Source organism: Phoca vitulina, unplaced genomic scaffold (assembly GCF_004348235.1).
Source record: "Phoca vitulina isolate PV1807 unplaced genomic scaffold, GSC_HSeal_1.0 scaffold5, whole genome shotgun sequence".
NCBI classification, from domain to species: domain Eukaryota; kingdom Metazoa; phylum Chordata; class Mammalia; order Carnivora; family Phocidae; genus Phoca; species Phoca vitulina.
Window position 1 is genome coordinate 73,057,267 of NW_022589708.1, and position 27,827 is coordinate 73,085,093.

The 27,827-nt window shown below is 45.9% G+C and overlaps 2 protein-coding genes across 3 annotated transcripts; one reads left to right on the plus strand and one right to left on the minus strand.

Annotated features, from left to right (window-relative positions):
- Nucleotides 1-15,063, plus strand: MTIF3 (mitochondrial translational initiation factor 3). 2 transcript variants are annotated; one of them, XM_032403295.1, is made up of 5 exons: nucleotides 1-703; nucleotides 6,103-6,177; nucleotides 10,571-11,034; nucleotides 13,502-13,659; nucleotides 14,818-15,063. In XM_032403295.1, the coding sequence occupies exons 3-5, from the start codon at nucleotides 10,572-10,574 to the stop codon at nucleotides 15,034-15,036; spliced, it is 840 nt and encodes a 279-aa protein (XP_032259186.1). In that variant the 5' UTR covers nucleotides 1-703; nucleotides 6,103-6,177; nucleotide 10,571; the 3' UTR covers nucleotides 15,037-15,063. The 2 variants fall into 2 exon arrangements, with proteins under 2 accessions (XP_032259186.1, XP_032259187.1); XM_032403296.1 differs by lacking the exon at nucleotides 1-703 and adding an exon at nucleotides 725-819.
- GTF3A (general transcription factor IIIA) lies at nucleotides 15,018-27,827 on the minus strand. Its single transcript, XM_032402445.1, has 10 exons — nucleotides 27,728-27,827; nucleotides 27,468-27,679; nucleotides 24,885-24,985; nucleotides 21,053-21,149; nucleotides 20,584-20,672; nucleotides 18,924-18,997; nucleotides 17,648-17,728; nucleotides 16,654-16,883; nucleotides 15,519-15,572; nucleotides 15,018-15,282 (listed from the first exon to the last, which is right to left on the minus strand). Exons 1-10 carry the CDS (start codon nucleotides 27,825-27,827, stop codon nucleotides 15,118-15,120), a joined length of 1,203 nt encoding a protein of 400 aa, XP_032258336.1. The 3' UTR covers nucleotides 15,018-15,117.

The window sequence follows — 27,827 nt, forward strand, 5'->3', positions numbered from 1 at the left end:
CTGTAGATGCAGTTTCCTCCCATACGGTAAATTCTCTAATTAGCTGGCTTCACTACGTCACGATTGCTGATCCCCACTGGGTCGCTGAGGAATTTCCTATTGAAGACGAGGTGAGAGGTCAGGTGACTGACACCAGTAGTGCGACGACGGAGCGCACAGCGGCCTCGAGGCAGGGGTGTGCCCCCGCACGGGCAGGTGACAGCCCGGAGCACCCGAGGTTTGCAACCGCCCTACTGACTCTTGACAAACCACTGCACTACCACGGGCCCGTTTTCGCTTTCGTGAAACTGACGGCCTGTTCGAAGCTCTCCCAGTTACAACATTACTTGAATCTTACACGCCCGAACCCATCTCCGAATCTGTCTCCGGCGACCCCCCGCTTGGGAATCTAGGGCAGTCTTTCACTTCTCGGGTCTGTTTGCTCACCTGCAAACCGGAGGCAGTGTTCCTTAAGTCACAGGAACTATAAGAACATTTATGAAACCTTTTATTCAACATTAAATTAAAAGAGAGAGCCCGCAGGAACCGCCCTTCGCACTTTCTGTCGGAGGACTTCCGCCTTCCAGCTGAACGGCGCTCCTCCCTGCGTCACCTTTCCTTTAAAGACGCGGGCTCCGCCCACTACGGAGGGCGAAGGGGGCTGCCGCGGGGGCCGTTCCCTGGCTTCTTCCGCCAGACCTTACCAATCGCCGGCCCGGCAAAGGTAAAGCTAAAGGCGAGGGGCGCCGTGCCAGTGAGGGGGGGCCTGAGGCGGGAGGACGTGGGCTTAGGCAGAGGCCTACGGAGGAAGCGGCTTCACCTCGGCTGTGTCCCTGGAAGGTCAGTGCCGCCCCTGCCGCCGGACGGAGCGCGGAGAGGCGCCACAGACCCTGCCGCGGGTTCGGGGATTCGGCCGGTCTGTAGAGCCGTCTTTGGGCCCGGAACGCTGCCCCTGCATCCGGGAACCGCAGGACCTAGACCCGGCGCCGGCCCTCCGGTCGCCTGGACGTCCCGCCCCGCCATCGCGGCGCACGTAGAGGCACGCGTGCACGCTCGCCGTACGTCCCCACGCCCCGTCGCTGGCCGAGGAGTGCTGGGGGACCCTTTCCCGGTGTGGGCGTGGCCGCGGCTGACACAAGTGACCGTCCGGTTCCCCGCAGTCTCCGCGGGGGGAGGAGTAGCGGGCAAGGTTGCTAAGTGATTGCGGGATTTCTGTTTTTCCCTGCTTATCGTTTAATAGGCTCCGTGGCATAAGACTCTCGAAAGAAGTAAATAAACTTTCATACTGAAATTCGCAATTGCACATTCGTGTAGTGAAAAGCTTCAGCCTAAGATTAAAGTACAGAGAGTGGAGGGGCGTTTGAAAAGTCAACGACTGCTTACTGTGCCAGGGACGGGACAGATAAATCAGATTCGTTCCCAGCTTCAGAGAACTTACCGTCTAGTGAAGGAGAGAACAGCGATAAGATAATCACAAAATTGTAATTGTGATGAGTGCTAAAAGGGGAAGATAAACTACTATGCGAGCATTTAATGTTGAGCATTAACGCTGAGCTCAGCAAACAGATGAGGGAGCAGGAGGAGTGGGGGCTGATGGGCTTAGTTTGGAAGGTGATCAGAATCCCCGGAGAAAAGGAGCACTAAGCAACAATCTGGCGTTTCCTAAACCTAAGGGAAGAGCATTTCAAGAATCTGGACGGCCAGTGTGGTTTAGGCAAATAGGAAGTTTGGTATAGAACGAGGCTGGAGAGGTGGCACGACCCTCTAGGCTTCATGAAAGATGTTGGCCTGTAATCTGGGGCAGTTTTATGGTGGGGAGGGCGGGGCTGTGTGGTGACAGTAGCGCAGAGACAACGGATTGCAGTGTTCCAGTTGGTAAATCCTAGTTAGGAGACGGGTGGGAATACACACGAGATGGAAGATATCTTAAACCAGGGTGGTGGCAATGGGTATGGAGAGAAGCGGTTGGATTCGAGTGGAATTAGGAAGTAAAATTTATGAGACTTGGTGTTGGGTTAGCTAGGAGGGTGAGGGAGAGCAGAGACGCAAAAGACGGTGCTCTGGATGAACTGTGATGCCGGGCACTGAGATAGGAAGTTCTGGAAGAGCAAGTGACCATGTGGAAGATTCATGTACAGGAATAAGTCCAACGTTAATACTGACTCTGTAGCTCTGGATTTAAAAGCTTTAAAAAAAACATTTCCTGGATGGTCAGTAAGCTATTTCAATAAAATAACTAAAATATAAGTTAAAAATTTTATAGGTAAAGAAATATGGTTAAGTAATTGGCCAAAGATACATGTTGGCTTTTTCCAGTGTTGTAAATTGGTGTTATAGCTCTTAAAAAGCCAACCTGAGTATGGAGAGTACTTTGTACCCCTTATGTGCCCCTTATGGAAGAGCAAAACCAGAGCCAAGGGAGAGCACCATGAAGGCTCAGTGACCATCGTTCAGTCCTCTGGTATTAAGGCCGCAGAGCCCACTGGACAGAGCAGATGGACTGTTGGCAGGTCTGCAGGCAGAAGCAAGGACTTTGTGAAACTCCTTTGAAAGGTGTGAGAGAGGATTCTTAAAGTCATAGGAATTGGCAAAATTAATTTCACAAATATTTAGTCCACTAGAATCTATGTAGCTTTGATCCAGCCTCCCTGGAAATAACAAATATCAGTAAGTATGAGCTTGTGAATATCAGCTATATAGGAAAGAAGAGCGGTGAGCATGCAAGCAGTTTAATCCCTCATAACCACATATTTAAATCATATTCCTAGAACTTTCATTACAAATACATTATCAGTACCTCCTGAACAGGTACTTGGTAATGCAAAATAATGTATCATAAGGGGAATGCAGCTGTCTTTTGGGGCAGTAATCATTTGATCACTTTTTTTTTCTCGTACAAAAATGTTCATAGCAACTTGATTCATAACAACCCCAAACTAGGAACATTCTAAATGTTCATCAGCAGAAAACTGGATTTAAAATTTGTAGTATATTCATATACTGGGACAGTTCTCAGAAATAGAAAGGAACAAACTAATGACACATGCAACAACACAGATGAATCTCAAAAACATGCTGAGATGCCTTACAACAAAGAGTACATACTGCTTGATTACATTTATATGAAATCTGAGAACAGACTATGATGGAAAAACACCAGAACAGTTGTTGCCTCTGGGTGGGGTTGGAGACTAACTTGGAAGAGGCATGAGGGAACTTTCTGGGGTGATGGTAATATTCTACATGTTGACAGGAGTTTTGGTTACAGAGGTGTTTGTACTTGTCAAAACTAATTAAAAGATATGTTTAAGATTTGTACTTTTTTTTTTTTTAGATTTTCTTTATTTGAGAGAGAAAGAAAGCAAGAGACAGAACACAAGCGGGGGGGGAGGGGCAGCGGGAGAGGGAGAGGCAGACTTCCCGATGAGCAGGGAGCCTGACATGGGACTTGATTCCAAGACACTGGGATCATGACCTGAACCAAAGGCAGGCACTTAACCCACTGAACCACGCTGGTGCCCCTGTACATTTCATTATATGTAAAATTTGCCTCAAAATGGAAAGAATCGTTAACAAATGTTGAACCCTAGTTAATGGAATGCATGCTGCAGAATTTGAGGATGAAGGACTCGAGGATGCCAGTGTCTGCACCTGCTTTGAAATGCATCAAAACATAAGTGAAATGGATAGAAAGGGGAATAAATAGATGGATAAATAATACAAAGATAGCAACATGTAGAATCTAGATGAAGGGGTATTGGGGTGTTCACTGTATCATTTTCTGTATATTTCAATTTTTCTGTATATTTAAACATTTCCATAATAAAAGTGGGGAGAAATAGTCCTCAAAGAATATTGTTCATTTTAAACAACTGCAGACTTAATGTGAAAGTATAAAGAACACAACCCTAAGCTCTCCCGAAATACACAGCGTATGGAAGTAACCATATATTTATTTAATAATTTCCCACTTTATGGCTTACTGTTTAAAATCCTTTCAATTTCTTATGAAATATGTGGATCAGACATTAAAATTATTCTGTGTTGTGTGCATTTGGAATAATGCAATTGTCATTTTTCTTACATGGTCCCAGGCCAGTTAGTGATGGTGTTGAAGAGGTCCAAGCAGAGGAGTGACGACTGAAATGAGTGGGAATTGCTAAGACAGAAGAGTGAGGGGGCTTTGAGGGCGCTTGTCAGTTCATCCTCCGGTGCTTGCAGGATGTGGAATTTTTCAGTGATCCAATCTCATGTAAATAAGGAACAACAAAAGAGAAATTATATGTTTTCTCCCTACAATGTGGAGTCAGTTGCGGAATTTAAAACTCCCAACAGATGCAGATAGCTGCAGCACAGGATGATCTCAATCAGGTCTGAGTTACCGTGAAACCAGACATGGCTATCTCTTTCTATACGATTGTGTACTTTAAGTAAATGATTTTAAGATAATTGGCTTTTTAAATAGTTCTGGATGTCTCAGAAGGGACAGCTGTGGAAGTAAGTGACTAAAGGCACTTTAGTCATAAGGCATATTGTCATAACATGAGAACCTATTTCGATTTAGACTGCTGGTTCATTCGGCCTACTATTTGTTTGACAGAGATATCAAAGACATTTAATTGGAGAAATTTCATGAGAGAGCAAGGCTTTCTATTTTGCACCCACCTGGAAAGCTTTCTTAACCTTTTCTTAACCTTTGCTCTTGTACTCCCAGACAGCCTAGCTTAAAGCACTTGAACCCACTAATGTTATAATGTTTTATCATGTATTTTCTTATGTCTTCTTTTTTGAGGGGGTCTTGACCCAGTGGTCCTTAACAAGAGAGGAACAGGGAAACATCTTGTGTTTGAAAAAGATGATGCTGATAGGCCTCCAGTTTCTGAGAACCGCTACTCCAAAACGTGTTCACTTTTAACTACTAGTTAGCCAGACATTGCACAAGTTCTACTTCGAATTGAAACCATCTTCATTCATGATGGTGAGACACTTTTAGGCTGCTCTGATGAAAACTAGATGGAGAATAAAGGTGATTTGCATTACCAAACAATTCGGACTTTGAAATCTGTAAAGTTCCCTAGACATAGGCTTCATTTAGATATAGCCTTGAAACTAATGAAAACTAACATTTTTTGAAGATCTATAAAGCCAGAATGCCAATTTATTAAATTCTACTGATGTCTATAATTTACACAGATTGGAACAGTCGTATTGGCACGAGTAGGGAACTTTTTCCTTCCTGTGGGCAGCTGGCTTCTCTTTTAACTTTTTAATTATGAACAAAATTAAACATACAGAAGAGTTGTAAGGCTCAATAACCAAACATCCATGTAACCATAACGTAGATTCCGCAGATGTTGCCATGCTGCACATGTATTTTCTGCCAAACCCTGTCTGAGCAAGTGGCAGATGTCATGGTCCTCTACCCTGAATACTTCAGAGTCCCCTCCCAAGAATGGCATTTTCCCACCTGAGACAATTCACAGTATTTCTCAGAAAGCACCCGCTCCATCAGGAATCTTGTCATTATTCAGCCTGTCCCCTTGTGTCTCAACATCTCTGTAGTTGCTTTTTTCAAACACATTGCATTTTATAATTATGTCTCCTCTGTCTTTTTATTCAAGAATAAACCCCTTCTCTTTTCATTCCTCCTAACACTTTTTTTTTTTTTTTTTTTTTTTTGACACCAAGCCACTTGGCTTGTCTCACAGTCTGTATTTGTCAGATTGTTCCCTTGTGGTGGTGCCTGATCTGTTCCCGAGTCTGGCCCTTGAATTCCCTAGAGGCCGGACCAGGTTCTGGTTAAACCTTTTTTGGCAGGACTGTTTCACAGAAGGCACCACACCCAGGCCATGGCACAGGAGGAGGTAGGCACTAGGATGTCGGGTTGTCCCATCGCTGGAATACTGAGTCGGACCTTAGGTTAAGGAGGGTGACAGCCAAAGTGTGTTTTTCCCATTTCAATTTGCAAGTCATCTTTGAGTCACCCTTTGGCACCATATGAATACCTTGTTTCCTCGTTAGCTTTTTACCTAGTGGTTTTTGCATCCCCTTGCCTGGATCTGTGATTTGATTGAAGGTGGCAAAATGGTGATTTCTAAATTACTTTTCTTCTCCATTTATTAGCTGGCATTCTCCTCTAACGAAGAGCTTTTCTTCACCACCTGGGGATGATTGCTGATTACAGTTCTTCCTAAAAAGGTACGATGAATGCTTAGTCCTTTTTCTTTACCAATTTTCACAGTAAGGAGTCTGGGCAATAGTCACATGCAGTTCTGGCAAATGATCTTTCTTTTTTATAGATTTTTGCATATTCCATGTGTTAAAACAACTTTCAGCCATTGTTCTTTAATGTTGAAATTACCTCACATTTGGCCAGTGGGAGTCTGTCCATGCTCCCAACCTGTGAATGAAATGTAAACAAGCAAAATTGTAGTAATATGGGGGAAATCAGAAAACTGGATATTTGATAATATAAAGGAATGATTGTTAGTTAGGGTAATGTTATTGTGGTCATTAAAAAGACAAAAGAGGCCTCACCTCTTAGAGATGACTTACTGAGGTATTTGCTGGCAAGATAGGATTTACCTTGAAATAGTTCATGGGTGGCTGGGGGCGTAGGAGAGTAGTTGAAGCAGAGAGGAGGCAGGTTTGGCTACGTGCTATTAAGAAGCTGCGTGATGGGTGCTTAGGGCTTTATTATACTATTCTTCCTGTACATGTTTGAAACTTTTCCTAATAAAAAGCTTTTTAGAGGCACCTGGGTGGCTCAGTTGGTTGAGCCTCTGCCTTCGGCTCAGGTCATGATCCCAGGGTCCTGGGATTGAGCCCTGCATCTGACTCCCTGCTCAGCGGGGAATCTGCTTCTCCCTCTGCCCCTCTCCCCATGCCCCCCCCCCCCCGCTTTCACTCGCATGCTCTCTTTCTCTCTCAAATAAATAAATAAAATCTTAAAAAAAAAGATTTTATTTATTTATTTGACAGAGAGAGAGAGAGAGAGAGAGAGCAAGGGCAGGAACACAAGCAGGGGGAGTGGGAGAGGGAGAAGCAGGCTTCCCGCCAAGCAGGGAGCCCGATGCGGGGCTCGATCCCAGGACTCTGGGATCCTGACCTGAGCCGAAGGCAGGCGCTTAACAACTGAGCCACCCAGGCGCCCCAAATAAAATCTTTTTTAAAAAAGCTTTTTAATTATTAGAATTTAAGTTGGTATTTGCAATTCAAATTTAGTAATTTCACAGCTTTTTTCTTAACATTGTATTTATATTTTATCTATGAAAAGCTTATTTTGAAGAAATATGTATATGTTCAGTTTTGCTGACATAAAGCCAAAATTTAGCTAGTATTGGAGCTTAATTGCTGTATAAGTCAAGAAAATTTAAAACTTTTGAAAATTTATTTTTATTTTTTTTAAGATTATTTATTTATTTATTTGAGAGAGAGAGAGCACAAGCAGGGGGAGCAGCAGAGGGAGAGGGAGAAGCAGACTCCCCACCAAGCAGGGAGCCCTCTGCAGGGCTCGATCCCAGGCCCCTGAGATCATGACCTGAGCCAAAGGCAGACGCTTAACCAACTGAGCCACCCAGGTGCCCCAAAAAACTTCTTAAAATTTAAATAACAGTACAGAATTTAAAAATATAGTTACAGTATTTTTCTACTCTTTACCTTTTCCTGGAAAGTGTTTTTAAAGCTTTAAGAAAAAATTCTACATAATTTTTCTGAAATAGTCTTTATTTTGTAAATAAATGTATTTTATTTACTAGTATAAAAAATACTTTTTCCATGTAAAAGATTGAGGAAAAAATGATAATTAGGAAGGATAGGGGAAAAAATCACTTGTGTCCTCGACTACAAACAACCAGGGTTTTCACAAATTTCTTTTCATCTTTTTCCTATGCCTAGTCTATTCATATGCTTACTTGTTTTTAAAAATCCTACGTTTTGAAAAAAAAAAAGCTACATTTTGAAATAATATTTTCTGTTTTAATGTGTTGAGGATTCACTACCCAGGACGCAGTCAGCTTTCATCCATTATTGTCAGTGCCATCCTAACTCATAGTGAAATTTGGTGCTGTGGCTATTTTTCTGATGATAGATGGAAAAAAGTCTTCTCTGGTCTCCTCAGGCTTTCTTGCTTTTTTGGTCTGGGGGCTTTGTCCACCAACAAATACCTGACTTCTTTTGTTAAACAGTATCTCAGCTATTTAAAATCCAGTCTGCTCCGATTCTAGAGCCTTTGCCACATCTGCAGCTAGAGTACCAACCAGGTCGCAACTGTGAGCTCATCTCCTTCGCTGTGGGCGGAACATCTGGCCATAGATCTCACTGAGGTCAGTGGGCGTTTGAAGGGCCAGCCGGAGTGTGAAGAGCGTGCGTAACCAGCGTCTGTGTGTATTGCTAGGGAATGACGCATCTGAGGACCCAGGGCTCAGACGCCAGCAGACGCCGCCTTCCCTCCGGCTGTTCCCTTTGGCTCAAATGTTCACTCAGCATGTCCGTGCCGAGCTGGGCTCTGGGCTCTAGTGTTAGGAACACAGCAGTGAACAAAATGGACAATTACATTTTCTCGTGAAGCTTGCATTCTAGTGAGAAAGATTATGGACATGTGTGCAAATAACTATATAATATGTCTGGCAGTGGATTTTTTCAAAGGCAGGCTAATGGATTTGAAAGTGATGCGTTGTACAGTATTCTACAGAGTGGATGGGGAGGCCTCGCTGAGCAGTAACACTTGAGCCAAGGCTTGAGGTAAATGAACCACACAGCTGATGAGGGAAGGGAACTCCTGGGTAGGAGGATCCAGAGGAATACTGTTTGGTGTTTGCGAGGAACAGCCTGGAGGCCAGTGAGGTTGGAACAGAGCTGGAAGAGGCGGGGTAGGTGCAGTGGGCAGAGTGGGCAGAGGTGGGCAGAGGTGGGCAGGGGCCACTGTGGGCCCCTTCACAGGCTTGGCTTTTCCCCCCGAGCAAGATGAAAACCAGTGGAGGGTTCTGAGCAGAGGAGGGATGTCATCTGCCATGTATATTTTAAAAGGATCACTGTGCCATGTAGGTGATAAATTATAGGGGGTAAGGGCAGAAGCAGGAGGGCCGTCAGGAGGCTGACTGTAAACCAGGTGAGAGAGGGTGATATTTTTGGAGCAGGGTGATAGCAACGGAGGTGAGGAGTGGTTGGATCCTGGCTGTTTTTAGACGCTGAACAGCAGGATGCACTGCTAAATTGCTAAGAGAAAAAGGAGAGTGGAGGATAACTTTGCTGCTTTGGGCCTGAGCTGCCGGGAGGGCGTGTGCTCTATGACCTGGCGGAGACTGAGGGAGGAGGCAGCGTAGGGGGAAGACGGAGAGCTGGCGGGGGACACGTTCGCTCTGGGCGACATTAGCTGTCTGAGTGGACAGCGTGGCCTGGCAGTCAGCCCTACAAGTTAGGGATTCAGGGAAGAGGCTGGAGCAACAGATGTGGGTATTGCCCAGCTACGTGAGGACAGAAGTGAGAGTATGTGCGTCCCATTGCTTCCCGTTCAGTTTACTGTGTCTGTTTTGTTTTTTTCTCTCTCACTGGTCACTAGAGGCCTAAGGCAGGGTGATGATGGGGCTAGGTCCAGGGGTTGTACAACCTGGTGGCATCAAAGCTAGGGACCAGAGGGCATTTCTAGTTTTAGCAAACACTCCAGGTGACTCTCCTGCAGGTGACCCAGGGACCATTCTTTGAGAAGCACTGCTGAAGGCCCCCATCCCTTCCTCTTTGGTCGTGGACAGGCCCACCTCCCTGAGTTCTTGTGTTGCTCACCCCAGATGACATGAGTGGGTTCTCCCATCCCTCCTCCAGCCTGCACTTCTAGGCTTGGCCCAATGTGTGCGTGGAAGGAGAAGGACACTTATCGGGGGGAGAGAAGCCAGTACAAAATCAGAATGCCATTTATAAGAGCAGCGGTTATTCCCATGAAGTAAACCAGGATCACAATGTGTGCCTAATGTGTCCTTAGCGTTTGCTCGTCATGCCGTACCTTGTGAGTCGTCGTAGAGTTTCTGAGGTCGGCACTCTGATTCACATCAGCGTATTTCCTTTCTGAGAGTCTCAGTTAGTGCTCCCAGGGATCACCTTCCTTCGTGGGGAGTCCCCCTTCCCAGAATAGTGCTCTTGTCTTCTGTATACCAGCAGATGTATTGATACATTGTTAGCAGTTGATTGTATTAAAAGCTTATGAATTGGTATTTATGAATCACCAAGGATTTTATATACTGCATTCTCCTAAGTAAACCTTTAGGATGATCCTTGCTTTTGGAGTTGGCACTACGAGATCCTTGGGAAATAGTCAAATGAGATAGTATTGGGGTAAGAAACGATGGGAAACGACAGCACTGTGCTAATATGGTTTGTTCTGACAATAACTTGTGCTGGGGACAGTACCTCCGCGACTTAGCGTGACCACAGTCACCTGACAGTCCACGTCATTGGTGTAAATTCTCCAGAAGCACGGATCCACAACGTTCACAGATGACCAAGGCCTGCAGTCTCACACACGCCCTCCATGCAGCACAGCATCAAAGCTCGGGGATGAACTGATTGAATCGTAACGAACCTTCTCCCTGCTTTTTAGGATGGCTGCTCTTCTTCTAAAGAGGCTCACATTACAAACCATAAAGACTGAAAATAATTGCATTAGCAGGTGTCTTGGTAAATACATCCTGCACAAGACCATACCAGCGCAGCTGTCCCTTGGAGCTTCTGTCCCAAGACTGTCCTACCTGATTCATGCAAAAGCTTTCAGTACTGTTGCAGACACCCAGGATGAAGGAAAGAAGAAGAAAAAGAGTGAGCCAGCTTTTAGCAACATTGGCAGAAAAATTCACGAGCGAGTCATTCACGTGCTGGATGAGGCAGGCAATGATTTGGGAAACATGCACCGAGCAGACGTGATCAGGCTCATGAATGAGCGGGACCTGAGGCTCGTTAAACGGGACAGCGGCGTGGAGCCTCCACAGTACCAGCTCCTGACGGGGGCACAGATTCACAAGGAGCAACTGAGACTTCGGGAATTGGAAAAGGCCCGCCCCAAACCTGGTAGGTGTCATGCTGTCTGCAAACTGAGTCCTCGGGACCGCAGACCAGCAGTTGAGAGCGGCATCTACCAAGGTGCCCATGACCACGGGCATGTAAAAAAACAGGGAAGTTCACGGTCTCACCACCACTGCCCACATCTTTCTTCAGCTCTCCCTTATTTCCATTCCTCTTCTTTTTCCCTTGATGCCCTGTGGTCAGCATTCTCTTCCTTTAAGCCTGTGTAAAAGGAGGGGAAAATAAGGTAAACACCCCAAAGTGATGGAACCTCTTTTCCCCTTGGTCCTTAGCTCTGTCTCTGATCTGGGGGTGGCAGAGCCCTGGCGGCGGGAATGAAATGAGACTTGGAGGAGGCGGATTGGAGTCCCTGTTCCAGGGCTGGGCCACCCTCCCCCCCCTTACCCCACATCTCTAAAGTGGAGGTGCTTGGCTAATTGCTTGGAAGCGCTTTCTAATCTCCGAGGTGATTCATAGAGCATCTCTCACACCCCAGTGTTTTGTTACAGTATTGGTAAGTAATGCTCATTTGCACATTTTGCCAATCACCTTACAATGCCCTTGTCATTGATGCCTTCATGGAACCATGAATTGGATAGTAAGTGAAGATTTTTCGTGATTCCCACTAAGTGCTGATCGTTACAAAAGATTGTTTTCTGTTAAACAGCCTGGGACAGGGACCAGGAGACTGGTCCCAAAGCTGCCACAGTGAGGTGGTATGTCTTAAGAAAATCACACACTATCTGTGGCTCACTTTTGTAACAGCACATTCAACAAGGATGTTGACTAGAAAACAAAAAGTTTTCAGAGGCCAACTAGGACGATACAGACTTCAAACTGTATCACAGAAAAATAGTTGAACAGCCCAGAGAAGCTTGGAGAAGACACGTTCCTGTTGTGATAGTTGAAGGGCTAAGGTGTTGAAGGCATTATTTTGTTCTGAGAGAGACCTAGGACCAGCTGCAGGGCTTGAAGGAAGCAAGGAGCTATTGATAAAAGGACTTTTTTAAAAAGAAAAATTACTTTTATTTTGGGAATTAGAAAGCATACAGAAAAATATAAACACCTACTATCCACCATCCAGAATGAACAAACATTAACATTGTTGTGCTTCAGGTTCTTAAACAAAATAAAACATTACAGAGTTGTTGAGGTTGTCTGTGCTCCCTCCCCACCATCATGGACTCGGGGTGTAGGTCCGTCTGTGTCGTTAAACTTCGGTTACATATAAACAGTATATAGCACGATTTTTTACACACAAAAATTATGTCACGCTGTTTTCAGGAGCCATGTTTATAGAACAGCTGTAGCTAATTTATCATCATTACTAAATAGAATCCTAAGAATATACCATATACCATGGCTTTAGGGCCTTTGCATGGACATTGGGCTCGTTTGCAGTCTTTCGTTATGAAGAACAGTGAGCCTGTCAGTGTCTCTGGAGTCTGTGGGGCAGATCATCAGCAGTGTATGTATGAAGCTTCTCTTCCTACATCCCCACCCACACTTGGTATTCTCATCTAATTTTTGCCATGCTGATGGGTGAGAAAGCCTGTCTTACTATTTATTTGTACTTCCTTTCACCATTTAAGTTACCTCCTCTGTGACTTGCCTATTTATAGTCCCTGTTTTTCTACTTTCATGGTCCTCCCCCCACCCCCGATTTATAGAGTTCTCTGTTCTGTGTGATGCAAAAACCTTGTCTCAGAATTTTTTTTTTTGTCCTTTTTTAATTACCCAGTAGTGTTTTGATAGAGGAAATTACCAATTTTTTCCTTAACAAAATCCTTCTTCTATCCTGAGGTCACAAACATACACTTTCTTTTCTTCTATTTTAAAGTTGTATTTTTTTTCACATTTAGTCAGTCCTCCTGGGTAGATTGTTTTATGGGTTGAGACCTAATTTTTCCCCCATATGAAAACTCTGAATTGTCCCAACGCTTTTACTAAATAGTCTGTTCCTTCCCTGTAAAATAATTTTGAATAGTCAGGGTTTCCATTTTCGGAATACAGGACATAGGGAGCTCCCTCCTGTCTGATGCAGTCTGGATGACCCCACTGTCACTAGGAGGCCATCACAAAAGGAGTCAGATGAAAAGAGTACTTCCCAGATGCTGCTCTAATCAGAAGGAAAAATAAGGATAGTCAAGTTTATCATAAAGCTAGACTCGTTCCTTTGAAAGGACCATTTTTTCTTCATCAAATGAGGATAATAATAATGGAAGCATTTCATACATTACAGAATATCTATTTTGCTTTTAAAGTCTGAGACCTAAATACTCTTACTTGGCACGTAAAAAATTGGTACCTTTAAGTTTGTCCATCTCCCTTGTTTAAAAAAACATTTGAAACTAAGAGAGGAGCGTTGGGCCCCTGTGCCAACCTGATCTCTCAGGAAGTGTGTGACACAGCTCAGGTGTTGTGAAGAGACCAGTAAACAGTCCTAGCACCAAGTCTCACTGTTTCAAACTAGGACCTACCCTGACAAAGGAACTCACTTTTTCTTCAACTATTGGACAACATGATTTGGACACAAAGAATAAACAGATTCAGCAGTGGATTGAGAAAAAATACAAAGTTCAAATTACCATAAAGAAAGGGAAGAACACAGAGGACCCAGAACATAAGATGGTGAGTACAAGCAGGTATGAGGAACTGGTCGTGGTTGTTTTCTGATCTAAAGATACAATTGTAGAAAATCTGGATAATTAGCAAAGGCAGAGACAAGTAACTGCTAATTCTACCCAGCGATGGCAGTAGCTTTCCAATTCTGTTTTTCAAAATGTAAGCATACTATATGTACATCACTTTTTCCATTGAAGCATAATAAGTATTTTGTCACCTGAAAACATTGCACTTCATAATTTCAGGGCTATATACTTTTATTTTTTACAAATTGCATAATAATATCTATCATTTAAAAACATTCATTTTTGGGGAGCCTGGGTGGCTCAGTTGTTAAGCGACTGCCTTCAGCTCAGGTCATGATCCCAGGGTCCTGGGATCAAGCCCCACATCGGGCTCCCTGCTCAGCGGGGAGCGTGCTCCTCCCTCTCCCACTCCCCCCTGCTTGTGTTCCCTCTCTTGCTGTGTCTCTCTCTGTGAAATAAATAAAATCTTTAAAAAAAAAACCACAAAACATTCATTTTTAAAAGTCTGTCTCCTGTTTAATAATGCCCCTGAGAAGTATTACATATAAAGTCAAATTGTCTTTCTGGAAAGTACCAGTTTACACTCCCAGGATAAGTTTACAGAATATCTATTTTGCTCTCAGAGTCCAAGACCTTAACAGCTAAAAGGCAGCCTTAGTCTGGTGGTTTTCACCCTCATTCCAGGTTAGAATTGTGAGGCCTAGGTTTCAGCCCAGAATCTCTAGAACTGGGTGTCTGTATTTTTCTAATCACCCCAGTGACTCTGTGTTAGTAATGTTTGGGGAACTGCAGTTTGGGGGATAAAGAGGTCCTCTGCCAATGCCCAAACCCACTGCTTTGTACCTCTTTTTTCTGAGATGGTAGCTGGAGCCAAACATAGTCCCTCAATGTCATGCCAGAGTGGGAATTTAAAACTATCAACCTTTAGTGCATTAGTTAGTTACATGGCGTTTGTAAAACTGCCTGGTTGTTGTATAGGTTTCAATCAGCTTAACCAGAGAAGTACAATTTGATTTACGTAGTCACTTAAATAACAGCAAGTCAGGAATGCTGATTTTTATGTGTTTTAGAGCATTAACACTAGAAAGCATCAAATACATTGGTTTTAAATTCATCTTTGGCTGTTTTCCCTTTCTAGGAGGAGATCTGTAATCAAATACTCCAGACTATGCCTGGAATAGCTACCTTCTCATCCCGGCCACAGCCTGTTCGGGGAGGAAAAGCTGTAATGTGTGTTCTTCGTCATTTGAGCAAAAAGGAAGAGAATGCGTATAGAGAAACTCAAGGAACCCAGAAAGAAGACACTCTGAACAAAGAAAACAGAAACAATCAAGAATCAGATGTTGTGCATCAGTGATTTTAATAAAGAAAAGTGTGCTCTGAGCAGAAATAATTGAGCTGAATGCTGTGGTCTCATTTAAACAAAGCAGTGGGAGGGTCAGTTGAGGGCAAGGAGCGCAACAGTCGAGAGCACCTTGTCTTCGGTACAGTTCGGTGTCTCTCCGTTTTCAGGCGCAGATAAGCCTTGTCCTTGCTTCCTTTTAGGAGGAATATAGCCACTGAGACGAGAGGCCAAACTCCGTTTTTCACGAGATGGTTTTACCTTTGGAAATAAGAAAACAAGATAATGGGAATTCAGAATCAAGCTGTGTGAACTGATCTTCTAATAGCTGTACCCCCACCGGGCACACAACACTCCTTTAGAAGAAAGTGAAGGCCACGCCGTCCCTTCCATAGCAGTGCGGGCTCACATGGTACTAAGGAGCTGAAAACATTCTAGATTGCATCTGGCTGAGGTAACTGATGTTTAAAATTAACAGCCTGCCTAACTCAACTTACTTTGAGCTTCTTCTTGTCAGGGTCATGCACAACAGCATGCCTAGTGAGACTTTGCTACAATGAAGGAAAAAGAAGAAGAGTTAAATCTTTAAAACACTGCCATTTTGGTATCTCTTAATATGAAAACTCCATGAGTTATTTAAATAAATTCAACCTTCTTTCTGTTACATACCATTGAAGGATATGACCTCTGCTTACAAAGATTCTCCCACCACAGCAGAATTCTTCCTCAAATCCTAGACCTAATCACTACCTTTCCCAAGGACCCAGGTTAGGAACTTACACAGTCTCAACCTCCGGCGGCTTCTTAGTTTCATAAGTAAGAGCAGGGGAAACCAGTTCTGAGTGAGCTACTCCAAGCTGAAGAAGGTTCTTTTAACTGAACCTATGTCAGCAGCATTCCCAAACCCCAGTGGAAAATGTGACAAGGTCTTGCTGTCCTCGATAATGCTGACCACCATCAGCCCCCGGTAGTTTTCTAATGGTCTGGACGCACGCTGCGCCTGCCTCAGTGGCTCTTCAGTCTCAGTTATAACTCACGGTTCGCACTTGTAAGAGCACCTGCCAGACAGAGAGTCTGCAGAACCGCACAGGCCCGTCCCGTTCTTACCTATTCAAATCACACCAAGATCCAGACTAGATTCCCAAGTGCTGTGGTCCCTCACGTCCTTGTTGCCCACTTCTCTCAACCCCTAGAAGATGACAGTCTAAAAGGACACCCAAGTACCAGCATACTCTTAGAATTAACAAGCATGTGGGACCACAGGCACTGCTTCTCAAAGTCAGACGCGATCACCGAGAGGGTTTGTTAAAACACAAATTACTGGGCCCCATCTCTGGAGTTGCTGATTCAGTGAGGGGGCGCCTGTGGGTATGCGTTTCTAGCAAGTTCTCAGGTGATGCTGAGGCTCCTGGTCCAGGACCACGCTCTGAGAACCACGGGCATAGGCACATCTGGTGGTTTTGCAGACTTGAGTTAAGAACCGCTCCTGCTGAAGCCAGAGTGGAAGGGCCAGAGCACCCGGCTTTCCCCATCTGTAGGCCCTGGGGCACCATCTTGGAGTCCAGGGCTCCCAAGAACCCAGCTGGGAAGCCACAGACCTAAAGGACTGCATTTGTGAGCATGAGTACTTACTTTCATTGCAAATGTTTTGCCACAGCCAGGATGTTCACAGGTAAATGGGCGCATTTCCTCGTGAAAAGAGAGAATGTGGCTCTGGAGATTAAAGACAGTTGTGTAGGTTCTCCCACAGCCTTCCCTTGGACACCGGCATACGTCCCTTTCTGGGGCGTGAGTTTTCATATGCTGCTTAAGGTGATCCTTGCGCTTAAATGTTTTCTGGCATACTTCACATTTTGTGTCCTCTGGTGGAGTAGACAGACAAACTTAACCAATTTCCCCAGGTATCACCATACAGAAAAAAATGAATTTGAATATATAAGTAATGTATCTGATGCCGAAAATGTCATGATTATGATAAATCAGAAAACTAACTCCAGTTTTTATTGCTTGGAAGTTTGTCTCAATTCTCCCACGTTCTTATATTACAGAAAGTCACTCTGTTCCCTTACCAGGGAGCAGGGGTTCTCAGCATGGTGGCTGTGGGCAAGGGGAGATTAAAAAGAGCAGTTTCCTTCCTTGTCCTCCAATACATAAAGCACTGTTTCCCAAACTGTCCCACAGAACACCCGTGGTTCTTGACTTGCCAGAGCCTTTAAAACTACTAATTTAGGGGCGCCTGGGTGGCTCAGTCACTGGTTAAGCATCTGCCTTTGGCTCAGGTCATGATCCCAGGGTCCTGGGATGGAGTCCCTCATGGGGTTCCCCGCTGAGTAGGAAGCCTGCTTCTTCCTCTCCTTCTGCCCCTCCCCTCCCCTACTCATGCAGTCGCTGTCTCTCAAATAAATAACATCTTAAAAAAAAAAAAACAAACTAATCGTGCACAGCACCTCCTGGCATAGCTCCTCCCGAACCTGGGACCACAGCTCTGTCTGCTCATTTGGCAAACAACTGAGGTACCCAACACGTCACAAAACATCACACAGAAAGGTTATTATTTTAAGGTACATGTTTAACATTTCACTCTAAACGACAAATATTTACACTGTGCCATACATGTCTGCTTTACCTTTATGGGTTTCTCTCACATGTTTTAGAAGCTCTGTCCATGTTTTTGCCACAAAGGAACATTCCTTTTGACACATATAGCCTGTTTAGAAAAAAAATACACTGGTGCATTGCCTTTTGTGAATATTCAGTGTAAACACCAATTGTAATAGAAAGGAAACTTGTAAGCCTATATAATTTTTCTCCAGTCTCCCAATAATATTCTGTTAGTCTTTAGAGGTGGGAATAAAAACTAAGTTTGTTTTACAGGGAAACCAAATAATCGCGTAGCAAGGTATTCCACATAGGGTTTTACGTCAGCAGACTTGACAGGCACGCTGGTCCCGGTACGTTGTGTATACCGCCCACGGGCTCCCAGCTGCCGTGCTTCCCCGCCTCGGTGCCTCGCAGCCCCTTTGCCCTCCCTGCTTTATGCCTGCCTCTTGTTTTCCTCAGTGAAAGAGCTCTGTGGTCCTCTGTGCTTGGCCAACCACCAACACTAAGTCTCAGGGGTTGTGTGCCTACCCCTGGCCTCTAGTCTTACTATCTGGTAAGTTCCACAAACCAGGAAAGACTCAGGCTGCAATTAAGGGAGAAAATAAGAACCCAGGGGAAATGCTGCAGACAAAAATGGACATCGTGCGAGGTGCCAGGACTGGAAGAATCTGTCACTGTAACAGCCAACCTGTGTTTCACCAACTAAATAGGAGAGAGACACTAAAAGGAACAAGGCTACCTCCTACTCTTCAGCTACTAGTCTCTTGTTAAAATAAAACAAAAACAAAAACATACATTATATACTTAGAAAACTGGAATACAGAATAAAAAATCCCTCACGGAAACAGAGAATAGATTTAAGTAATTTAATCAAGTCTTTTCGAAAAAGTTACAATCTGATTACTCCAAAACCTCAAACTATTATCCAAGCCCTGTGAATGCCAGTAAGGAGAAGGAAGACGCAGGTAGTAAAGAGGTAAACGGTGGTGAAAAGCCAACCGAGGCTGGAGCACTAACACTCTCAGAAGCATAGAGTGCCACCAGGTCCTTGTGGCAGATGGTGAAACACTCGCTTTGAACAGCGAAGACAGGAGTGGAAGAACAGACAAGGATGTGCAGTGCCTGGTCGGGTCTAAAACCTGAACCAGCAGCATGCTGCCCCTGCCTAGATGGCGTCGAGTTTCTCCGCGTGACCACGGCGTAGAAGAGAAAGCATCTTACAGTCAAAGAACTAGACACACACGCACACACTACTGGGGTCTACTCGAAGCGGGGGGGCCCCCAGGGAGCACCAGACATACCCTTGTGGACCTTGCTGTGTCGCTTCAGCCTGCTGGGTGAGGCGAAGTGTTTCCCACATCCTTCATGGGCACACCTGGGTTAACAACACGTCACGCATGAGCCAATCCATTTTTGTGGAGCATCTGCTGAGGGTGAATATTACTCTGTCCTTTTCCGCTACCAAAGTCTCTCCCCACACCAAACCAATCATAAAGAGGAGATTTAAAATTGACACCGAATCACAAGTGAAATTCAAGTTACTTGACCAGCCTTGAGACAAAACAAACTGAGAAAAGAGTCATAACGACTTTTTTTTTTTGTGCTGTGATCAAATTAAAACTTTCATCTTTATCCTTCTGAAAATGGACTGTATCCTGGCTACGACAAGATGGCGGAGGTATCGGGCTCCCAGCTCGGCAGGGAGCCTGCTTCTCCCTCTGACCCTATCCCCTCTCATGCTGTTTCTCTCTCTCTCTCTCTCTCAAATAAATAAATAAATAAAATCTTAAAAAAAAAAGATGGCGGAGGTAAACCCCTGAGGTATTCTGAATGGTCTCTACTGGGTTTAACGCTGCTGCCTGGGGACGGTGTGGAAGGAGAGCAGCGGCAGACGGGTCGGCTCTGGTGAGCCATGCAGGGGCACGGGCCGCTTCCGAGTGAAAGGCCCCAGCGGCACAAGAGGTGGCAGTCCTGCCAGCGAGGACACACACAGGCCCTGCAGTGACCCCAGGCAAGGCGCAGCTCTGGGGGGCCAGGAAGGCACCGGGCAGGACGGCGGCACGCAGAGCGGCCAGCCAGTGCCCTTCAAGACGCCCCTCCGAGCAGGCGGCTGGGGCTCCCTGACCCTCTCGGCAAGTCCACCCTCATGTGTCCAGTCACCGTTCCTGTCCCTCAGGATAGGCTGCTCTAATGCACACTAAGCCCCATGACTTCTGCTCTGTAGGAAAGGAATACTTCGTGTCTGCATAATGACAGTTCACACAATTAAACGGGCTCTTTGGGGCGCCTGGGTGGCTCAGTCGGTTGAACGTCTGCCTTTGGCTCAGGTCATGATCCTGGCGGTCCTGGGATCGAGCCCCGCATCGGGCTCTCTGCTCAGCAGGAAGCCTGCTTCTCCCTCTACCTGCCGCTCTCCCTGCTTGTGTGCACTCTCTCTCTCTCTCTCTGACAAAATCTTTAATAAAAATAAATGAGCTCTCACTGAATAAAGTCGTTTCTTAGCTTTCCTTTCAAGCTTAACCACAATTGTACTAATCTCACAAATCCTTCAGAAATACATTAACTATTTCTGTTAGAAAAGCAAAAGCAAACATTTGAATGACCCACTATATAAATGGGCATTCACAGTATAGAAAAGTGTTGATTAAGATATGGTTTCTGGGGGCGCCTGGTGGCTCAGTCATTAAGCGTCTGCCTTTGGCTCAGGTCATGATCCCAGGGTCCTGGGATCCAGCCCCACGTCGGGCTCCTGCTCAGCGGGAAGCCTGCTTCTCCCTTTCCCACTCCTCCTGCTTATGTTCCCTCTCTCGCTGTCTCTCTCTCTCTCCCTGTCAAATAAATAAATAAATAAAATATTAAAAAAAAAAAAGATATGGTTTCTGAACACTTGCACCCAACCTTTGCGTTTCAATCTTATTCCCACCTGAACTGTAAGAGATCTCAGCCACGTGAAGCACCTACTTGAACAGCGGCTCATTGGTGTGCTGGCACTGATGGATTCTCAGCTGCTGGTGTTTCTTAAAGGCCTTCTTACAACCTTCAAAAGTGCACTGTTTAATAAAGGTTCATTAGTCTGGAGAAAAATCAAAGAACCGTTCACAAGAGAATTCCCTCAAGATAAACATATTGTGGAGACTCTGTACTTGCTACTTGCTCCCATCGAGTTACTGTCAAATTCTAGGCCAGGAGGCTTTAAAGATGAACACATCTGAAACAGCAAAGTGTTTCATTTTGGGGCAGTCTACCAATAATAAACTACATTAGCACAAAAATGTTTGCTTTCAAAATAAGTCGCTATTATGACAGCTAGTAGTTGGGCTAAATTCAGGTATTTGGCAGACAAAATCTGGTTGATGAGCATTTTAGAAACATAGACAATAAGCATAAAAATATTTAGAGAATTTAAGCATAGAAAATCATTCATACTTACTACATATTGTTTTTGCTGATTTTCATGCTTGCGTTCAAAATGTTTCTTCAAGTTTGATTTTGTGTTGAATTTCTGATCACAACCACTAGCTGTACAACTGTAAGAAATTGTATAAATCAAAATGTTAACAAGCCAAAGGAAGAGGATTTTTAAGATGCATCTATCCTCCAACTTTATAAAAGTACTTTCCAAAGTACAGTATAAAATAGTCTTTAACAAATTCCAAAGTGCGAAGTCAGTGTCAGCCTCTCAACTCTGATATGATTACCATGTAATGAGATGCATTTTCATGTCAGGCCCTGAAATGAAGCACAGTGCATCAGACCTGCTTAATAAACTGGGCAGAGGGAAAGTGGAAAACACTAGTTCCAAAAGCCCAAACCCTGCTTAGGCTTAAATCGTGTTTAAGTTAAACTGTTCTCAATTTAGAATCTGATAACCTTAATTTTGCTTGAAATGTCACAATAAGCTGCATTTCCAAAAAAACCTCAAAAACACTAGTTTCAGCTTACCATCAGAGGTAAAAACAGATATTTAGAGCAAAACCACAAACCATTATGCCCTCTGGCATATCATCAAGCCATTTTAGTCCCCCTTAATGAGCGTTTCTATATCTTGCCCTTGAATTATCTAAATTCTTTGTGCAGTTGCACTTTTTTAATGTGTGCTCTTCTTGTGATGAGTTCTCCTAAACCTGGTGGATGAAGCAGGACTTCCTTGAGAGCCCTAATCTCAGCTATCATTCACGGATAAACACTGGATAATAGGCCTGTCGGGCACTGTGCTATCCACAGGGACAGGCGGGGACACCCAGGCTGACAGTGCGCAGGGGCCATGGGAGCTATGCCCCCGGAAGCACACGGGAGGGGCGCTGTGGCGGAGACTACTAGGAATTCCAACAGGTGTTGTCTTTGACTTCAGGAGTAGAACTCAGAACAGAACCCAGTTTTAGCTGGGTATGTGGTCAACAGAAATAGAGCTTTTTCCAGCCTTCCTTGCAATTAGGGGTGGCCATATGGCTGTTTCGGGCCCATCCTGTTAAACAACCACAAAGTGTCTGAGAAGGGGGCACACCTCTTTTGCTCCTTCATCCACCCTGGTGGCTGGAACGCCTGTGTGACAGCTGGAGCTCCAGCAGTCCTCTTGGAGCATGATGTCAAAGCCCCAAGATGAAGACGGCAGAGACAAGTTACAAGGAGCCCAGGACCTCCTGACTGTGGAATACCCCTCAAATGTCCACCTCTGCACTTCTGCATTTCAGTTAAGCAAGAAAAACAGAGACTGTCTTGTTTAAGCCACTAGTTTTTCTGTCCCTCTGGACTTGAATCCTGACCCAGGCATCTAACCCAACACAAGTGTGGGGCAAGAGTACAGGGCCTGGCAATGTCGTGACAGGAAGCAGACAGCAAGCACAGGGACCCACAAGATGCAAGCAGAGTTGCAGGCGGTGCTGCTGGTCAGTTAAGCACCGCTGGACCACAGTTTCATGTCGGAGAGTCAAGCAAATGGGGAAAGATCATAAAAAGGCCAGGTCACCAAGGTCATTTACACAACATACTAAGATCCTGGACTTCGTTATGAAAGCTACGCTGAAATCCCCTGCCCAGCTTTAAGAAAGGAAGCAGTCTGGAGGCAGAGAAAACACCATTCAAGTGGGAGTAAGAGCCCGGAGTAAGACCGTGGCAGCTGCAGGAGGGACAAGGTCTGAGGGAAGAGTAACAGAACCTGATGAGCTGCCTGCTGTAGAGGACGACTGAGAGGGTGAGGCGCCCAGGGGAGCGGCCTTGTCTCTGCTGTGGGTCGTCGGGTAGACAGGGATGCCACCCGACAAGAAGGAGGGAGAAAAAGACCAAAGGAAGCAGAGCTCAGACTGGACTGGGAGGGATTCGGGCCACAGGGAATTTAAGGAGCCAGAGAGACAGCCCAGTAACACTGTCCAGCGGGGGACCTGGAGCTGAAGACAGGCCCGGCGAGAGAGAGAGCCGACAGGGATTACCACAGAGCTGCCTCGTTCCAGAGGGAAGAACCCTCAGCTCTCCCATTCACCCTGTGCATCTGTACCCAGCCTGTTTTCCTTGAAGATTTCGTCTTTTAAATAGTATACAGTAACTTAGCTCAGAAACCAAAAAGCATAAAAAGGGACACGGTTGCATGACTCCTCACCACTCCCAGGCAACGTTTTTGGTTTTATTAAGTAACCTTTAGAGTTTTAAACAGACAGAGGTAAATATAAATGCAGATTCTTCCTGTCCACCTCTCTCTCCTCTTTACACACAAAAAGGCAGCCCTGTGCACACACTCTTCTGAACCTTGGTCTTTCAGTGAATATGCCTTGGAGATTCTCAGTTTCCCAGACAACATCTGCATACGTTTTCCCAGCTGTAGAGTACTCTACTGTGTTGATATGCTCTTCAGTCCCTCGTGACGAGCAGGTGGGTTGATTCCAATGCTCTGTGACTACTCACAGTGTTGCACGTAACCTCATACATGCATTTAATACAGGCACGAGTGTATCTGTAGAATAAATTCGCCAAAGTGAAACTTCCATGTCAAAGACCATAGCCCAGCTCTATTTTCCAGTGACGCTCAGTTACTCTTTGCTGGGCTAGTTGAACTACATTTTAAAATCCATTAAGCTTCACTTGGGGTCATCTATTTTGATGATACACTGCGTGCGTGACTGGGGGCTGAGATAAGGACATCTGCCCCCTCGGTAGTTTGTCCCGTTCCTGCTGGCTAGCACACTGGTCACACAGAGAGGTGGCTCTCCACGTGGAAAATGACAGCGAAGGTGATCCCGTACCAACAACCGACAACTCACCTCCTCAGACTGTTTGGACCTTAGTGAGACATGAGACACTTCACCTTCACCATCATCTTAAAACTAAAAGAAATCAACTCAGATCATTAGAAAACCTTACTGCGTGAGGAACTGTCTCACAGAACACAATTATGATATCAAATTCTTAACATCTGCAAAACCTGCCACACAGCTAGTTCTTGACATGGTCTCCTATATGTAGCTCTGGATAGCTAATAAATTATTATTTTTTTTCAATGAAAACTAATTGTTTCCATGGAACATTTTGTTCAGTGGTTCTCCAAGTGTGGATGCCAGACCACAGCATCATCACCTGGGAACTTGCTAGAAACGCAGATTCTCAGGCCCCATCCCCTACCTACCGAATCAGTAACTCCAGGGTGGGATCCAGCACCCTGTGTTTTTAACAAGCTCTCCGGGTGATTCTTATGCTCCCTAAATCTGAGATCCTCTGCTTTAAAGAAGTAGTTGATTTAAAAGACAAGCAGTACCTCCATCCTTTCAGAAATAACCAGCAACTCCAAGAAGAATAAAATAAAGCCTGGTGTGGGAGAGGTGCAGGGGCTTAATGTGAAGAAATACAAGATAAAGCTATTAAAAGCTCTACTTCTTCATGCTTCTGTCTCTTATCCCGGCAGCTTATTTATTGGTTCATAAAGACCCTGTACCTGTGGAGCCAAGACTCTGCCAGGGAACCATTATCCCATCTGGTCTGAACGAAGTGTCTTTTTGGGGTGGGTTTCCCAGTTAGTATATACTTTAAAGGGAGAAGAGAGGATGCAAACTCAAGAGAACTTCAGATAAACTCATTCCTGAAGTTATCCCACATGAAGGGCGCACAAAACCCCCTCCTCTCTTCCACACATTCAAACCCAGTCTCCCCTTGGACCAGGAGATGCAAATGAGAGAAGCTGCACACTCTTGGTCTCGGAAGTGAACCATCCATTTTCTTACCAGGTCGGTATGCCAAACACAACCACTTCGAAGGCCTCAAAACTGTTCTCTACTTACACAAACAGCTTTTCCCCAGTGTGAATCAGGATGTGGCGGCTCAGATGGTAGTCCCTGACAAAGGCTTTGCCACACCCTTCATGGTCACAAACAAACGGTCTCTAGCAGGAAGGAAAGAAGAAAAACATGTCAATCCTGCCCTAGTTCGTAGCGCCGGCATTATTTAAAGACCTAAAATGTGGACACTGCCTCCAGAGATGGTTTCCACTCAGTAAGTGCTGAGCACCGAGGCTAGACAATGTTTTACAAATGCTGTAGCTTTCTCACAAAGGCGGTGCGGCAGGTTTTGTTCTAGGAATAGCGTATGGAATAAGCAGGCAGCCTTCACAGTAAGAGACAGCACTGCTAACCTGCTCCTAACCTGACAACAGGCTGCAACGCATCCCCCCCCCCCCGCCCGAAGATGACTTGTCTGCACGTCCTATGCACAGGTACAGCATGGCCTATATGCACGCATCTCCACCACAGCGTGTTTTTATCCATTCGAAGCCTAGGCAGAGGAACGTGGAGGTTCCGTCTCATCCCAGACAAGCACAGTATCTGTGCTAACAGAATGCCTGGCACACCGCCAGGAAGATGTTCACAGGTGCCAGAGCAAAGCAATCAGCTCCTAGCCTAACTGCAACCAACACTTAGGACCCAGGGAGGAAGCGTCTCCATTCTGAACCTACAGGAAAAGTCAAAAACATCCCCCAAATTACCAGTTTTGTTTATTTAACTATGAAAAACATAACCCCCGAACAGTCCAAGAGGGAGGTACCAAGGCCTCAAATGTTAGTACTAGTAGCAAAGCAAGTAGACAGGAAGACAAAAGAGTTGTATGACTGGGGGAAGATCCACAGAACTTTGCACGGTATTCCTAAGTCTTACTTTTTTTGTTTTTGTTGTTGTTGAGGGCAGTTTATTGTCTAGAGGGCAGAGCTGAGGGAGGGGTCGCAGAGCTACTTCCCCCGTGCCCCAAGAACACAATCTATCCTTCCCCTGGACCATGGCTCTGGGGGTGACCCACAGAAGGGACAGGAGGCTCATGCTGCCCCAGGGGTTCTCAGGGAGGGACACAAAAGTGACCACATGCTTCCTTACTTGGACATACAAGTTTCAGAACCCACAATTTGAGGGACAGAATGGGCAAGAGAAAGGACAGGGTGGCAGAACTTAATGGGTGTTTTGAGTGAAGACAGTCACTGGGTAAGACTGCCAAGACAGCTGGGTGGCATGGGTAAAGTCAAGGGCACAAAGGAGCAATGAAAACAGTCAGTGAAGAAGAGAAAAAGAGTTGGAGGAAATGATCAACCTTCCAATGCTGGAGAGGATAAGGAGGATGGGGGCCATGAGGACACATGAAGGAATGGCCCCTAAGTTACATAGGTGCTAGGAGCAAAGGCAGGGGCTGCAGGTCCCTGGTTTAAGAAATTAAGGGCCTTCAGGGGTGCCTGGGTGGCTCAGTCAGTTGAGCATCTGACTCTTGATTTCAGCTCAGGTCGTGATCTCAGGGTTGTGAGATCCAGCTCGGCACTGGAGTCTGCCTGAGATTCTCTCTCTCCCTCTTCCCCTCCCCACCATCTTCTCTCTCTCTCTCTCTCTCTCTAAAATAAACCAATCTTTAAAAGAAGGAAAGGGAAGGGGAAAGGTCAAGGGAAAGGAAAGGAAAGAAATTAAGGGCCTTCTGATGAGACAGTGTGAAGCCGGGCTCTGTCACATTGGGAAATTGGGCAGATTCCTTGGCCTCCATGAGCTTCCCTTTCCCCAGGGGTCATCTCCAAAGGCTTCCTATTGCCCTCAAAATAAAACCCAAACTCCAAACCCTATTTCTACCCTGGCCTACAAATGATCCCACCAGACCTGCTTCTCAGACCTCCTTTTGCATAGTCCCCAACTCAATCACACCGAATCGCAGGTTCCTTTTCTGCCAGATTGTTTTTCCCTTATGTCTGCATGATTGGATCTTTTCCTTCTCATTCGGGTCAAGAGAGACCTTTCCTGACCATCCTCCAGGAGCTCTCAATTTACTGCATCATTCCTTATAAAGCATAAGGTCGGTGACAGCAGATGCCTTCTCTGTTTTGTTCACTACTCTTTCTTCAGGGCTAGAAAGGTACTTAATTATGGAGGAATGAACGCATGCTGCTTGCCAAACCTCCAGTACTTAGAAATCACCCTCCATTCCAGTTCCAGGAGGCCGGGGATTAAGTCAGGTGTCTGCTGGGGGTAAGCGCAGGGGATGTAGAAAGTATGAGAGTAAATGAATCCTTCCTCTGCACCTATTTACAGATTATCGGGAGGTGATGACTGGCCAAGACTCAAGATCAAAGGGGAAGCGGCGGTTTGGTAAGCCCCCAGCCCATGACAAGGATGTCTCGGTCTCAGAACGTGTCTACCTCTCCTCAGCTCCTCCCAAACCTAAGGCAGAGCTGGTTCGCCTCCGGGATCCAGGGTGCCAAAGCTGAACATGTCTTGCATAGGCATGTGCACCCACGTGCTGCCCCGGGCCTCATGGGTAGAGCCCACCTGGCGGGCCACTGCATCATGAGTCCCTGGGCCTGGACGCCACGCCCCTCCGCGGCCTGGCCGGCGCCCGGTTACCTCCCCAGTATGCTTGCACAGGTGCGCGTCTAGCTTCCAGGCCTTGTTGTAATTGGCGCTGCAGTCAGGGAAGGAGCAGATGAACCTCCTATTGAGCGCGGAGGGCGTTGGGGCGGGGTTCTCGCCGGCCGCGGCGAAGGCATCGGCGATGGTCAGGGTTGACACGGCCTCCGCGACCGAGGCCGGCGGCTCCAGGGCGCCCGGGGCCGTGGCTCAGCCACGTGCCCAGAGGCACGTGCAGCGAACTGGGAGGACCCTACGCGCGACCCCGCCGCACTTCCGGGACCGCGACCCCAGCGAGGCGGGACGGGAGCGCCGGCGCGCGCGGACAACAGGCCCCGCCCCGCGCCGGCGCCGCAT

What these genes read in the sequence shown, in the direction of transcription:
- GTF3A (XM_032402445.1), bottom strand. Translation starts at nt 27,827, where the DNA reads ATGCGGCGCCGGCGCGGGGCGGGGCCTGTTGTCCGCGCGCGCCGGCGC. An exon ending in TGTGCAAGCATACTGGGGAG is followed by an intron (nt 24,986 to 27,467) that starts GTAACCGGGCGC and finishes CCTTCCTGCTAG; the next exon opens with AGACCGTTTGTTTGTGACCA. An exon ending in GCAAAACATTTGCAATGAAA is followed by an intron (nt 15,573 to 16,653) that starts GTAAGTACTCAT and finishes CCTTCATTGTAG; the next exon opens with CAAAGTCTCACTAGGCATGC.
- MTIF3 (XM_032403295.1), top strand. Translation starts at nt 10,572, where the DNA reads ATGGCTGCTCTTCTTCTAAAGAGGCTCACATTACAAACCATAAAGACT. An exon ending in AAAGGCCCGCCCCAAACCTG is followed by an intron (nt 11,035 to 13,501) that starts GTAGGTGTCATG and finishes GTTTCAAACTAG; the next exon opens with GACCTACCCTGACAAAGGAA. An exon ending in AGGACCCAGAACATAAGATG is followed by an intron (nt 13,660 to 14,817) that starts GTGAGTACAAGC and finishes TTCCCTTTCTAG; the next exon opens with GAGGAGATCTGTAATCAAAT.